Raw genomic sequence first — 13,400 nt, 5'->3', positions numbered from 1 at the left:
GTTGAACAGCATGCAGGATAGACCGTCACCTTGTCTCAATCCTCGTCGCGTCACGAAGGGACTCGAGAGTGTCCCAGAGATGCGTACGAAACACATCACTCGATCCAATGTAGCTCTGATCAGTCGCGTCAGTTTGTCCGGAAAACCGTATTCGTGCATTATCTGCCATAACTTGTCTCGATCGACTGTATCGTATGCTGCTTTGAGATCAATAAAGATGTGATGCGTGGGAACGTTGTATTCCCGACATTTCTGCAAGATCTGTCGGATAGTAAAAATTTGGTCCGTAGTTGCGCGAGCCCCCATGAAACCCGCCTGATAATTCCCTACGAAACCTTGTGCTATCGGTGACAGCCGGCGTAACAGGATCTGGGAGAGTATCTTGTAGGCGGCGTTTACCAGCGTTATACCACGATAGTTGCAGCAGTCTAGCCGATCACCCTTTTTGTAGATGGGACAAACCACTCCTTCCATCCATTCCTCCGGTAGCTTTTCCTCCTCCCAAATCCTAGAAATAACCCAGTGTAGAGCCTTTGCTAGCGTTTCTCCGCCATGTTTATAAAGCTCTGCCGGTAGGCGGTCCTTCCCAGCGGCTTTATTGGTCTTCAGCAGCCTGATTTCTCGTTTGACTTCTTGGAGATCAGGTGCTAGGACATCACTATCTTCCATGGGCGCTCCTAGGTTAATTTCCGTTCCGCCTCCTTCTGCGACTTCGCCATTGAGGTGTTCATCGAAGAACTGCTTCCACCTGTCGACCACCTCGCGCTCGTTTGTAATTAGATTCCCTCCCTCGTTCCTACACATGTCTCAAATGCTATCTATCCCTTTTACTCGTACAGCAAAATAGGAAACTCGGTCGCGTATACAACTCAGTAACCCGGTTATTTACATGTTGTTTTCTTACCCCAAATGAGCATTTTTTACGAAATGACAAGGTAAATCATTAACAAAATTAATACTATATTTGCAGTTTTTCTAATTACCTTTTAACCTTTTTATATGTAGACGCAGCAACTAAATGATTTCTGTAAGCAATCGCTAACTTTCAATTACAGCGACGTGCATCAAAAATCGAAGAAGTTCTGCTAGAATGTGTCGGGCTCAAGAATACCAGGATACAATTATCCACTCGGGCCACTCGGTTAGGAAAGTCTGAAAGTCGACTGTAAGAAGTCCCAATACTATCGGCTGGAGCTGGTAGCTCATCGGGCAGTTGTATATCTAGTGACTGCGCTACCGGAACTAGCGGCAGCTATAGCCAGAATAAATTTGACAACAGCATCGAAGCCTGACAGGATTGTTGTTTGGTACGAAAAGACGACAGTCATCAAACTGGCTACGACATCGCGTATACCGGATTACTTTCAGAAGATACCACGACGGATCGTGCTGAATCCGTATCTATCGACTAGAGAAATTAGCTCGAATTGCTCGCGAATGCCGTTGATTCGAAGGGAATTCATGCAATTATAGACTTTGGAAGTAACATTATTATTTGCATTATAATCTGTTTAACTTGAACATCGATCGGCACTGCGGCAGGATAGCGCCACATCTGCCACATATAGCTTTTTTCTTGGGGGCATCTGCTCTAAGTTTTTCAGAGATTGTTCAGAAAGTGTCCTTTTGCTGTGAGATGGAAATAATACGGGGAAGTCTTGTATGGCCCAACAGCCTCTTTGTCCGGGATGTAGATTAGATATAGACGGTTTAATCAGGCGTTGGTTGGTTTGCTGGAAAATGGAGACCGGAATAGCCTTTCCTACGCTGGTTTTACCAAATACGATCTGCCCGCCGTTTTCAAAGAAAACCGGTTGGGTGTTTCAAATGACTTGCGTATCTGCAAAACTGTTACCGTTCCTGCGGGTAGACTCTTTGGATTCTGCACTTAAAGTTGTATCGGTTGGCCTGCCTCTCTGGTCATTTGGGTGATTTCAGTAATTTTGCCTCCACTTTTTCGGAGTTGTCTTTGATTGCTGATACTTTTTCACTTGAGACAATGTCATTCCGGTGGCAGCTTGATGTTTCCACCTACGCAGCTATTTGTTTGTTGAAAGTGCTTGCCTATACTGTAGGTTTGCTGGTGCAAAGATGTGCGCATCTGGTATTAGCTGTGATTTATGCTGCCGACTGATGATGATTGGTTCACCATCAGCTGCATCTCTTTCTCGATCACCTGCCTAGTTGTAATCATTTGTTTCGGGTCCACATGCTTGATAATTTAAAGCCTTTGCCATGCCGGTTCTACCTGGACGGTAGCAATCGTCCCGGCTGGAGTCTCAGTTCCGACATAAAATCCGTGTCGATACTATTGATACGGATTTTAATGCACAGGAAAACATTCTTCATGCGTTTCCATTTCTTTTGCCAGTAACCGCGTGTTTATATTTTGCATGGTAACCACCCAAGTAACAACGGTAGCTGAATTGCAAGAGCAATGGCTGTTTACGGGTTGGTTTAAGGCGATCAAAGCTGCATAAAGTAAGCGCTCAAATGGTGTTTAAATAAGCGATGTGTAAGCTACTTTAAGTTTTTCAAACCAGTTCTCTCTCAAAAGCTGATAAAAAAGCTTAATAGTGGATTTTTTTTGCTAAACAATCTGCTTCTAAACAGCCATAAACATCAAACCGTTTTACGGCTGCTTAAAGGTGTTAAAATGTAGAGTGGAAGCTTTCGTTATGCTCACAGCTTTCAAACTACCTTAAGTCTGCTTAAGGGTGTTAAAGTGGCTTTACAAACTTCTACCAAGTTTTCATTCGGCTCACAGCACACATACTGTCAGATCATAGAATTTCGCAATTCGGCTGACAGCAAAAGTTTGTCAGTTATCGACATTATCGACTGCTACACGCTAGACGGGCTAGGCTTCAGATGTAAAGATATTCTCACTGTCTGTTCTGCAGATGCAAATGGGGCGGATCATACGGTGAGTGCTTATGGATCAAAAGATGGCGGGTTCAATTCCCGGAAAAAAGACATGCATTTTTAATTAGCTTAGCTTACTTGTACGAATTAAAGTTAGTCGAAACTAAAAATAATCGCGTTCACGGCGAAATAAAAATTGACGCGTTCCATTTTTTTAAATTTAAAAATAGATTTTTTTTGGCTGCATAAAGGTTGATGAAGCGTTGATTAAGCGATTGGAAAAGTAGATTGCAAAACTATTTCTCGTTCTAAAAATAGAATTGACAGCATTGCGCAAATTGGCTATTTAAAAGTGCAAAAAAGTTTCTTTTAAGCTTCATTGCGGCTTCGAATGCAGCTATTAATTAGCCTGAAGCTTGATAAAATCACCAGATTTAGATGTTTAAGATCTGAAAAAAGGTTTTCATTTCTAAACCTAAACCATAGATAAGCCACTGGTTGAATAAAATCAGCTATAAAAGCGTTTGATCAGACTGAAATTGTTACTTGGGCAATAAAGTTTATTTAACGTTACTATGCAACTTGTTAATGAACTAATATCTGTATTGAAAAGTGAGACAAATGAGTACCAGTGAAGGGACCGTGAGTGACTTTCTCACGTCCCTTCTGGTACCTGGAAAAATCGTTCGCGTGTTGTCTGTATAGTTTGTGCTAGCACCCTCTGTTATGCATGTCGCGCCGGAGTAGCATGCATTTGCAGGGTTTTATGCTGTAGGGTTTTGTACATTTGAATGGTTTTATATCGAAAACTCAAGGCAACACTCGCGCGCCGCGGTGTGGTCATGTTGCGAAACATGCTTTTTTGGAAAATGAGTGATTTTTGATTGGACGATGGAATTATCGCGAGTGTCTCATCTGTTTGTCTGTGCTATTAGCGTTCAAAATCTTTCTAATTTTCGTGACGCTCCGTGAAGTAGTCCTACGTCAAAAAATTATCTGTAAAAATAAACGTTCAAACCTTTTTAAACGATATAACGTCGATCGAACTATGGACGAACTTATTGGGGCACTATCTAAATGCGGCAACTCCTCAACAGGGAGCGACAACATCAACATTACCTACTACTACAAAAACTGCCAGTAGTATGCAATACGGCATATAGAAATCTACGAAATATATAACGAAATTTGGGCGAGTGGGAAGTTCCCAACACAGTGGAAGCAGGGAATCATTATTCCCATACCTAAACCAGATGGTGATCGTAGCAAACCGGAAGGATACCACCCAATAACGCTTTACGCTTTTCAGTTGTATAGGTAAACTTTTCGAAAGAATAATAAACCGATGATTAATGACTGAGCTGGAGGACACTAAATGCCGTATCCCACTAGCCGTTGCCGTTCCGCTGCAGCGCACAGTGGGGAATCGCTGGCCAGCAGCCAAAAAATGAAAGTTCATTTCGACTCTCCGTTATATTTTTCCTATAATTCTATACTATTGAAGTGTTCAAATCCAAAATTTTAGGTCAATTTAGGAATTTGAATTCGCGGTCATAAATGAACCTAGACAACTATATTGCTGATAGAACGAATGACAGAAGAAGTACAAAAATAAGTTTTTTTTGTTTAATTATAGTCTCTTTAACAGCTTGGGTCTTTCGTGACTTCTGCGGGGTTGGGAATTGGCCCCAGGTCCTCGGCGTGAGAGGCGTGAATTCTAACCACTACACCGGGATTGATCCCCACTAAAATAAGGTTATTGCCTTATGATAGTGATAAAAATACAAGCGAATATTTTACACGCAAAAATGAGTGTAAAAATTATTGATAAAACTAGCTGACCCGACAAACTTCGTATTGCCACAAATTAACCTGTGTTGTACATAAATCATGAATCTCGGATGATCTTTGTCACTTCTCGAGTTTTGCAAGCCCCCCAGTGGGCGGCGCTTCCGACGGCGGGTCACCGGCAACACTCGCGACCGGCTCGTCCTGAATGATCTAGTGTTACTATAGATAGTTTTTGTGGTCTTGTTATTGATTAATGTTTCATGGAAGAGTCTCGAATTTCTCGAGTTGGATTAGTTTTTGAGTTTCGCAAAAATTTCTGTTTTATTTGTATGAGAGTCCATATCCCCCTACCACAGGGGTGAGAGGTCTCTAACTATCATAAAATAAATTCAAGACTCAAAAATCTCCTACATGCTAAATTTGGTTCCATTTGCTTGATTAGTACTCAAATTATAAGGAAATTTGTATTTCATTTGTATGGGAGCCCACCCTCTTAAAAGGGAAAGGGGTCGTAATACACCACAGAAAAAAAATTCTGCCATCTAAAACTCTCACATGCCAAATTTGGTTCCATTTGCTTGATTAGTTCTAAAGTTATGAGCAAATTTGTATTTCGTTTGAATGGGAGCCCCCCCCCCCCTCCTAAAAAGGTAAGAAGTCCTAATTCATCATGGGAAAAATGGTTGCCTCCAAAAACACCCACATGCCAAATATGGTTCCATTTGCTTGATTAGTTCTCGAATTATGAGGAAATTTGTATTTCATTTGTGTAGAAGCCCCCCCTCTTGAAGTGTGGAAGGATCCTAATTCACCGTAGAAAATATTTTTGCCTCCAAAAACCTCCACATGCCGAATTTGGTTCTATTTGCTTGATTAGTTCTCGAGTTATGGGGAAATTTGTATTTCATTTGTATTGGAGCCCCCCGTCCTAATGTGGGAAGAGGTCCTAATTCATCACAGAAAAAATTCTTGCCTCCAAAAACACCTACACGCCAAATTTGGTTCTATTTGCTGGATTAGTTCTCGAGTTATGAGGAAATTTGTATTTCGTTTGTATAGGACCCCCCCTCCTAATGTGGGGAGGGGTCCCAATTCATCATTGAAAAAAAATTGTCTCCAAAAACACACACATGCCAAATTTGGTTCAATTCGCTTGATTAGTTCTCGAGTTATGAGGAAATTTGTATGGAAGTCCCCCCTCTTAAAGGGGAGAGGAGTTATAATTCCTCTTATAAAGAGAGGAGGGGTCTCAATTCACCATAGAATAAATTCTTGTCACCAAAAAAACACCCACATGCCAAATGTTGTTCTATTTGCTTGATTAGTTCTCGAGTTAGGAGGAAATTTGTATTTCATTTGTATAGGAGCCCCCCCTCTTAGGGTGGGGAGGGGTCCTAATTCACCGTAGAAAATTTTCTTGCCCTCGAAAACCTTCACATGCCAAAGTTGGTTCCATTTGCTTGATTAGTTCTCGAGTTATGAGGAAATTTGTATGGAAGCCCCCCCTTTAGGAGTTACAATTCCCCTTATAAAGAGGGAGGGGTCTCAATTTACCATAGAATAAATTCTTGTCACCGAAAACACCCACATGCCAAATTTGGTTCTATTTGCTTGATTAGTTCTCGAGTTATGAGGAAATTTGTATTTCATTTGTATAGGAGCCCCCCTCCTAAAGTGGGGAGAGGTTCTTATTCATCATAGAAAACATTCTTGCCTCCAAAAACACCTACATGCCAAATTTGGTTCCATTTGCTGGATTAGCTCTCGAGTTATAAGGAAATTTGTATTTCGTTTGTATAGGAGCCCCCCCCCCCTCTTAAAGTGGGGAGGGGTCCCAATTCATCATAGAAAAAAAATTTGTCTTCAAAAACACACACATGCCAAATTTGGTTCCATTTGCTTGATTAGTTCTCGAGTTATGAGGAAATTGGTATTTCATTTGTACAGGAGCCCCCCCTCTTAAAGTGAGGAGGGGTCCTAATTCAACATAGAAAATTTTCTTGCCCTCGAAAACCTTCACATGCCAAATTTGGTTCCATTTGCTTGATTAGTTCACGAGTTATGAGGAAATTTGTATGGAAACCCCCCCTCTTAAAGGGGAGAGGAGTTATAATTCCCCTTATAAAGAGGGGAGGGGTCTCAAATTACCCTAGAATAAATTCTTGTCACCGAAAACACCCACATGCCAAATTTGGTTCTATTTGCTTGATTAGTTCTCGAGTTATGCAGAAATTTGTGTTTCATTTGTATGGGAGCCCCCCCTCTTAGTGGGGGGAGGGGTCTCTAACCATCACTAAAATCTTTCCTGGCCCCAAAAACCTCTACATGCAAATTTTCACGCCGATTGGTTCAGTAGTTTTTGATTCTATAAGGAACACAGGACAGACAGACAGAAATCCATTTTTATAGGTATAGATTATTCGTCTTCTTATTTCTCCGGATAAAGTTTATAGCTTCTTCGAAACGGAAAAGTGTAATTAGAAAAATCTTTCTGAGAACGCTATATTACTATTGAAGACGAAATGTGAAACGAGTGATTCTGCAGAAGAAGAAGAATACCAAGAAGAATAAACAACAACAAAAAGAAGATGGAAATAAAGAAGTTTAAGAAAATTAAAAAGTAAAAAGTTTTGATTTTTGATTAATATTAACTTATATGTAATTTTGTATTGTTTATTAAAGCACATACTTGCTTTGTATTGTTTTATAAAATGGTTTGTCCTGTAAAAATCCATCTGCAATAGTTTTCCAAATGAGCCTTATTTCTAATACGTCATTATACTTAAAAAATACAAAAATAGTTGAAAATTCTCCCTAACACAATGCAAAATAAACCTGAAATTCGGGCTCAGCACGCCAAAATTACTTAAGAACCACATATTATCCTTAATTTAGAGATTTGCATATTTGACAGAATGATAGTTGTTTTACTCAATGAGAGTTTCTATGTTTCTATAACAGCGAATTTATTTATTCAGTCCAGGTTGGAGTTGGATGAATTTTTGGTGTTCATTTGCTCCTATTCAGAGATGGCATAAACCGCAGCACAGACCAAAAGACACACATTCTTAAACAACACAACACTCGCCATGCGGTGTGTGTTCGCCCACAAATTCCCTTCAGCGTCTCTTTTGCTAAACACGCTCTTTCGTGTTTTACGCGCACCAAGAAAAGGCAGTCGCAAACACAAAGTGATAAATTTGCTGCGTGCTTTACCACACCAAGAGACGCACTCTGCGCGAATGGATTGTACACCCTGCGCTAGGTCAATTGAAGCGGTGTGATTGAAAAAAAACATTTTTATTGTTGCGTCACCTGATCCGTACTAACTTAACATAGACCATATTAGTTGTTCAGTGCAGCGTGCATTTTCTCTTTTAAAAGGGCAGAAATTTAAAAATACAAAACAATTTTTTTTTGCGTTAATTCCGCACGGAGTGTGACAAACGGCAGCACCAAGTGCTGTTTGGATGATAACTCACTGGGCGATTTTCACCGAGTGCTGTCGTTCTCCGGTTTCGCTCGTACGCTGTGTGCATATTAGCTGTAGAGGCGTCTTGCCGAATCGCTCTGTGCGACAAGGCATAATCTTGGAACATTGGGCGCATAGTGTGAGCGAATGACAGTCCTGCTCCTATTTGATAGATAAAATTTATCTCATTTCCTTTCGGGTTGAATAAACAAATTTGTTATATGTTAAACATCCGTACATGATTGTATAACAATTCCCGGAAAACTATTCCCCAGAAAATTAAACGCCGAAGCTTTTTTCCTAGAAAACCAAACCACGGAAAGCACCAATAACCAGAAAACCATTGACCGGAACGCATTAATCCCCGGAAAACTAATATCCAGAATGTACTAATTTCCAAAATACTATTCTCCAGAAGGAATTAATCGCCAGAATACTATTTTCCATTAACAATTAACAATTCTTTTGAGAACCAGCGATTTAAATTAAAGATTTCGAGTTTCTCGATGCTACATATAATAATAACATCCTCAAGGAACCTTCCTCTGAAGCGTTTATCTTTGATAATTCATAAAAAGCTGCTAAAAAGTTAGAAAAATCTACTCAAAAAATGTTCTTGATCTGAGATGGCGTCTCTCTATGTTTAACAGGCTCTCTAGTCGTTACTCTTTTTAAGGCTCTCTAATCGGTGTTTTGACAAGTCTCCTGTTCGATTGCAATGTGTTATATACAGGTGTGGCAAAGTTGATTAAGTGGTGTTAGTGCAATGAAGAAATTTCATCATGGTGTGAGTGAAATCGTAAATCGACCAATCACGATGAAGCGTGACGTCAAACTCCAAAAACAAACCCCATTGTCCGACGCGGTTTGTTTTTGTAGTTGGACGTCGTTTTCTGATTTTTCGCTACTAATACCATCAAATGTCTTCATCTGCCACACCTTTTTAAATCTCATTGGTTCGATTGGACTTACTTTTGACAACTGATTCTGTTCGATTGGAATTTTCGGTTTAAGATGGCGACTCTCTAAGGCTCTCTAGATGTGGCGAAACTTTGAGACCGTGGTGCTGTTTTTGCGGAAATCGCTAGTGCAACGAAATATGTGCGCAAGCAAATATCTATTAAATAATTCCAGATTATACGTTTTATGAACACTTAATGATCTATATGATCAGTTAAATTTATTTTCTATTAGCAATTATGTTTTGCTGAGCGTTTGTTGATATATAGCGGATCGATAAATGAAATGATAAGTTTTAGGAAATTATAACAGCACTGGAAACACTGATTACGTGGCGAAAGCGTGCTCTGCCAATACAGATGCATTTTTAAGGCACGAAACAATACATGCACCAAACGGTAGCCATTTATCCTGCCATCTTTGAGCCATTTTCGGTTTCCCCTTAATGTCAAAGCGTTCTGGCTGATATCTATGAAAAATCAGATCCCTGTCACGACAGTTGCCAGCTGAAGCCGCTTCCGATAGTGGTGGTAATAGAGGTAGACAACAAACTTTTAAACAAAATTTATACGAGACAACGCATGTATTTAATGCTGCGCAGTATGACGAATGCAGCGTGTTCTTTCCCCTCTTTCGTTTATCGTAAAAAATAAAACTATCAAAAGTCAGAATTTTTCCTTTCTTACGTTGCCGATAATAAACAAAACGAGCATGTTTCAGTATCTACATCCCACATGCAACAAATTTTCTGAAGCATCAAACCGCATATGATTGCGTAATTCTTACAGCTGCTGTCAAATTTGACGTAAAATCGAGCCAGCAAGCCTGGCTCAAACGGCTTCAAGAAAAATGTATGAGAATGACGTTCGTGCCAGGGATGTGTGAAAAATAGGTTATATTTTGCGGATTTCTTGGGATAAATCGTCACACAAAGTGAATCACAGAAAACAATTTTCAGTAGTTTACAGGAAAAAAATTACCTAAGGAAAAAGAGATCTAAATTATTGCGGAGATTCCACCTTTTCAGACTCCCACGCGAAAATTATTAGTGTGATTATTTTTTGCGTGTTGCACACATGTTTGAAATTTAGCGATTTGAACCATCAGTTTTTCGTTATTGCCTCCCCACTGCACCCCTCCTTGCTTGACAAGCATATTTTCAATGTAGGGTAAGACGGGGCAAAGAGTGTCACTTAAGCTCCAACTGTGCTAGATTGAAAAATATCAGTATTTTAACCGCAATGCGCTATGTATATAACATTGCAGGATATTTTCTAAACAATCCTGGAAATATTGAGCATTAGATGTTTTTTCTATTTTTCCAAGAGATTTGAAAAAGACCCTTTTTCTGGTAGTAGAAAAACACCGGGGCAAAGTGTGTCAATCAATAGGGTAGAGTGTCACGTTCTTAAATAGGATGGTTTAAATTTGTAGTATGCAACAAAGTTATTTAAAATAGTGAAAACAATTGTAGTTGCATGTTCAAGTCAATCAATGCAAGCCTTGCAGTTTCCCGCAACGTGCATTCAATATTTTCGACACATTGTTTTGAACATTTTATCGCTTGGTCTATTTAGCAGCTCATGCGTTCTTTTCTCAATCGTTGTTATGTTGTACACACTTATGCCATATAGGTAATCTAGATTAAACAGCAGTTGTTTAAAACGTATTCAAAGCAATGTTTTTCTAACTTTACCTTTAACACCTGTCCCGAAGCATGTTATTTGAACAAACATGAAAACTAACGCTTGCTTGCAAATAAATAGCCGATAAATCACTTTTCTATGCAGTCGTTAAACTTAAATAAATAATGTATCTATAATATGGGGTGAAGACATTGAATTATCATATGATTACTAGTTTTCCGTTTTGAAGTATCGCATAAGCGACGGTGCCAAAAATTTCAATGATTTTTAAATAGAAACTCAAAACTTCCCTGGTAGAAAAGGGTGCTGATAAGATATTCGAAAGGAAAATATTTCAAACTTGGAATAATGTCATAGAACTTAGAAAGCTTCATTGAACACTTTGCCCCGTCCCACCTTACATACAAACAGACAGAAATTCATGTTTATAGGCTAGATATGCATGCTAACTCGTTGATTTTAATATTATAAATTACAATTACACTTACCGAAAAACTGCATCACAAATTTCACACTTCAATTTTGGTACATTATGAGACAAAAGATGAACTCTTAAATTGGCTGGAGAAGAAAACGTTTTAGCACATTGAGTACACTTGTGCTCGTCCGAAACTGGTTCAAAATTTGAGTCTTTTTCATTAGAATTGTTCTTTTGCCCACGCGTATCTTTACAATCAGATTGTTTCTCGTTATGATTTCTTCGCAAATGATACTCAAGCCCACATCGCTGCTTGAATTTTTTATCGCACACTTGACACACGAAATCATTTTCATTGTCATTGCGAGTCTCCAAATGAATATAATAATTTGTTGAATTTTTGAATGTTTTTCCACAATCTAAACATGAATTCCAAACTGATTTTCTTCTCATTTTATTCTCACAAACATTGGACAATGAATTATTTGCATTTCGCATATCTGATTCAGTATTTTTTTCGCGACTTATGTTTATAGATAACCTTTCATCGATTTCATTTGTGGTAGATGATGCGTTTTTCACCTCTTCAGTTATTTTTTCCATATCAGTCTCCATAGCCTGTAACAACAATGCTTGCGATTTCTCGCAATTTTTAACAAAATTTGAAAATTTGTTTATAGTTTGCATACAATGATCGCAAACTTCTATGGGAAGACCAAATTGATTTTTATACATTCCCAAGCAACATTCAACAATCTTTTCTAAGCCTGGTAGTTTATCCAGTCTAGCATTAAGCCTTTGATTGCTCTTTTTGGCACACAAACGACAAAGGTATTCTTTGCAATTACTATCCTCAGTTATTTTTTCCAGTAGAGCCAATCGCAATGTAGGTATAGTGCCCATTATAAGACGAGGTTTTTTCTTGCTGCGATCAATAAAGCGTTCTTCGAAATGCATTTCACAAATCTTTGCATCTATCGGCAGCTCAGTTTGATATTTTTCCGCCCAGGCTGTACCTTTCCACCAATGCGGTAAATCGCCAAAGGACATATTAAAAAAGGCGACATCATTCCAACCAACATAAGCTGTACAGCCAGGTATAAAACAGTGAACAAGATTTTGACGAATAGGATGCTGAAAACAAAACATTTCAAGTCACATTTACCAAGCCATATCACTACTTACTTCGGGAATTGTGTCAGATGCCATTATTAGCTAAAATATGAAACGTATTCAATAAACAAAAACAACTGAATAAATTTTTCGTTTATATTTTCCAGCCGGTGGTAAATACCATTAGGCGATGCGCGATACTGTGTCCTGTGTCGGTATCAAAAATAATCGATACTTTTGGGCCTATTCGCTATTCGCTATGTGCGCGAAACGGTGCTGCCACCTTCCCAAGTTTGATCTATTTGTGAAGTCTGTGCACAGGTTTGTTAAAGAGTGAAAAGGATAGACAAAACTTTGCACCAAATCTTCACAAACTTTCCATATGGCAGTTCCATGAGAGTACAAGAGATCGATTTGTGCTTACATAGCGAATGTAAGCACAAATCGATCTCTTGTACTCTCATGGAACTGCCATACAGAGCTGCCACAAATACAGATATTTGTGCATACATTAATTTGGGACCCATCAATTATTTCAGTTGCTGTGATTTCTGGCTCTACTAATGTTCCTGAATTTTAAAGTAGTCCATAAACTGTTTATGTTATTTAAAAGATTAGATCGAGAAAATTAAATACTCCGGAGAAAACGGCAGGGTCCCAAATTTATGCATGCACAAATATCTGTATTTATGGCAGCTCTGCTGCCATATGGAAAGTTTGTGAAGATTTGGTGCAAAGTTTTGTCTATCCTTTTCACTCTTTAACAAACCTGTGCACAGACTTCACAAATAGAACAAACTTGGGAAGGTGGCAGCACCGTTTCGCGCACATAGCGAATCCATCAGCTTTTCACGCGCTATTCCAACCCATCGACATCTCTATATCGAACTGCAGTAAACGTCAGTGACAGCATGTCCGGGGCTCAAAATTTGACAGCGGGCCCAAATCAGACTGCTGGCAGTTGAGTGAAACGCAGTGCTGACATGCTATCTCATTTTCGCACACACGAGATGTTGGCAGCGAAAACATGGTTGTCTGCCGATGGGGTGCGCTATTCGCTATGTGCGCGAAACGGTGCTGCCACCTTCCCAAGTTTGTTCTATTTGTGAAGTCTGTGCACAGGTTTGTTAAAGAG

At 39.3% G+C, this 13,400-nt stretch overlaps 1 protein-coding gene across 1 annotated transcript in view; it reads right to left on the bottom strand.

Annotated features, from left to right (window-relative positions):
• The window catches only part of LOC128745150 (zinc finger protein 660-like), a 35,334-nt gene extending 22,901 nt beyond the window's left edge, over positions 1–12,433 (bottom strand). The window contains exons 1-2 of the mRNA XM_053842151.1: positions 12,338–12,433; positions 11,223–12,286 (exon numbers count right to left, since the gene is read on the bottom strand). Of these exons, the coding sequence (XP_053698126.1) occupies positions 11,223–12,286; positions 12,338–12,361 (1,088 nt within the window). The 5' untranslated portion in view covers positions 12,362–12,433. The remainder of the gene's footprint in view (positions 1–11,222; positions 12,287–12,337) is intronic.
• Positions 12,434–13,400: the final 967 nt, after the last annotated feature.

Source organism: Sabethes cyaneus, chromosome 1, assembly GCF_943734655.1.
Source record: "Sabethes cyaneus chromosome 1, idSabCyanKW18_F2, whole genome shotgun sequence".
Taxonomy (NCBI): Eukaryota; Metazoa; Arthropoda; class Insecta; order Diptera; family Culicidae; genus Sabethes; species Sabethes cyaneus.
This window is presented reverse-complemented; position numbering and strand designations above follow the sequence as displayed.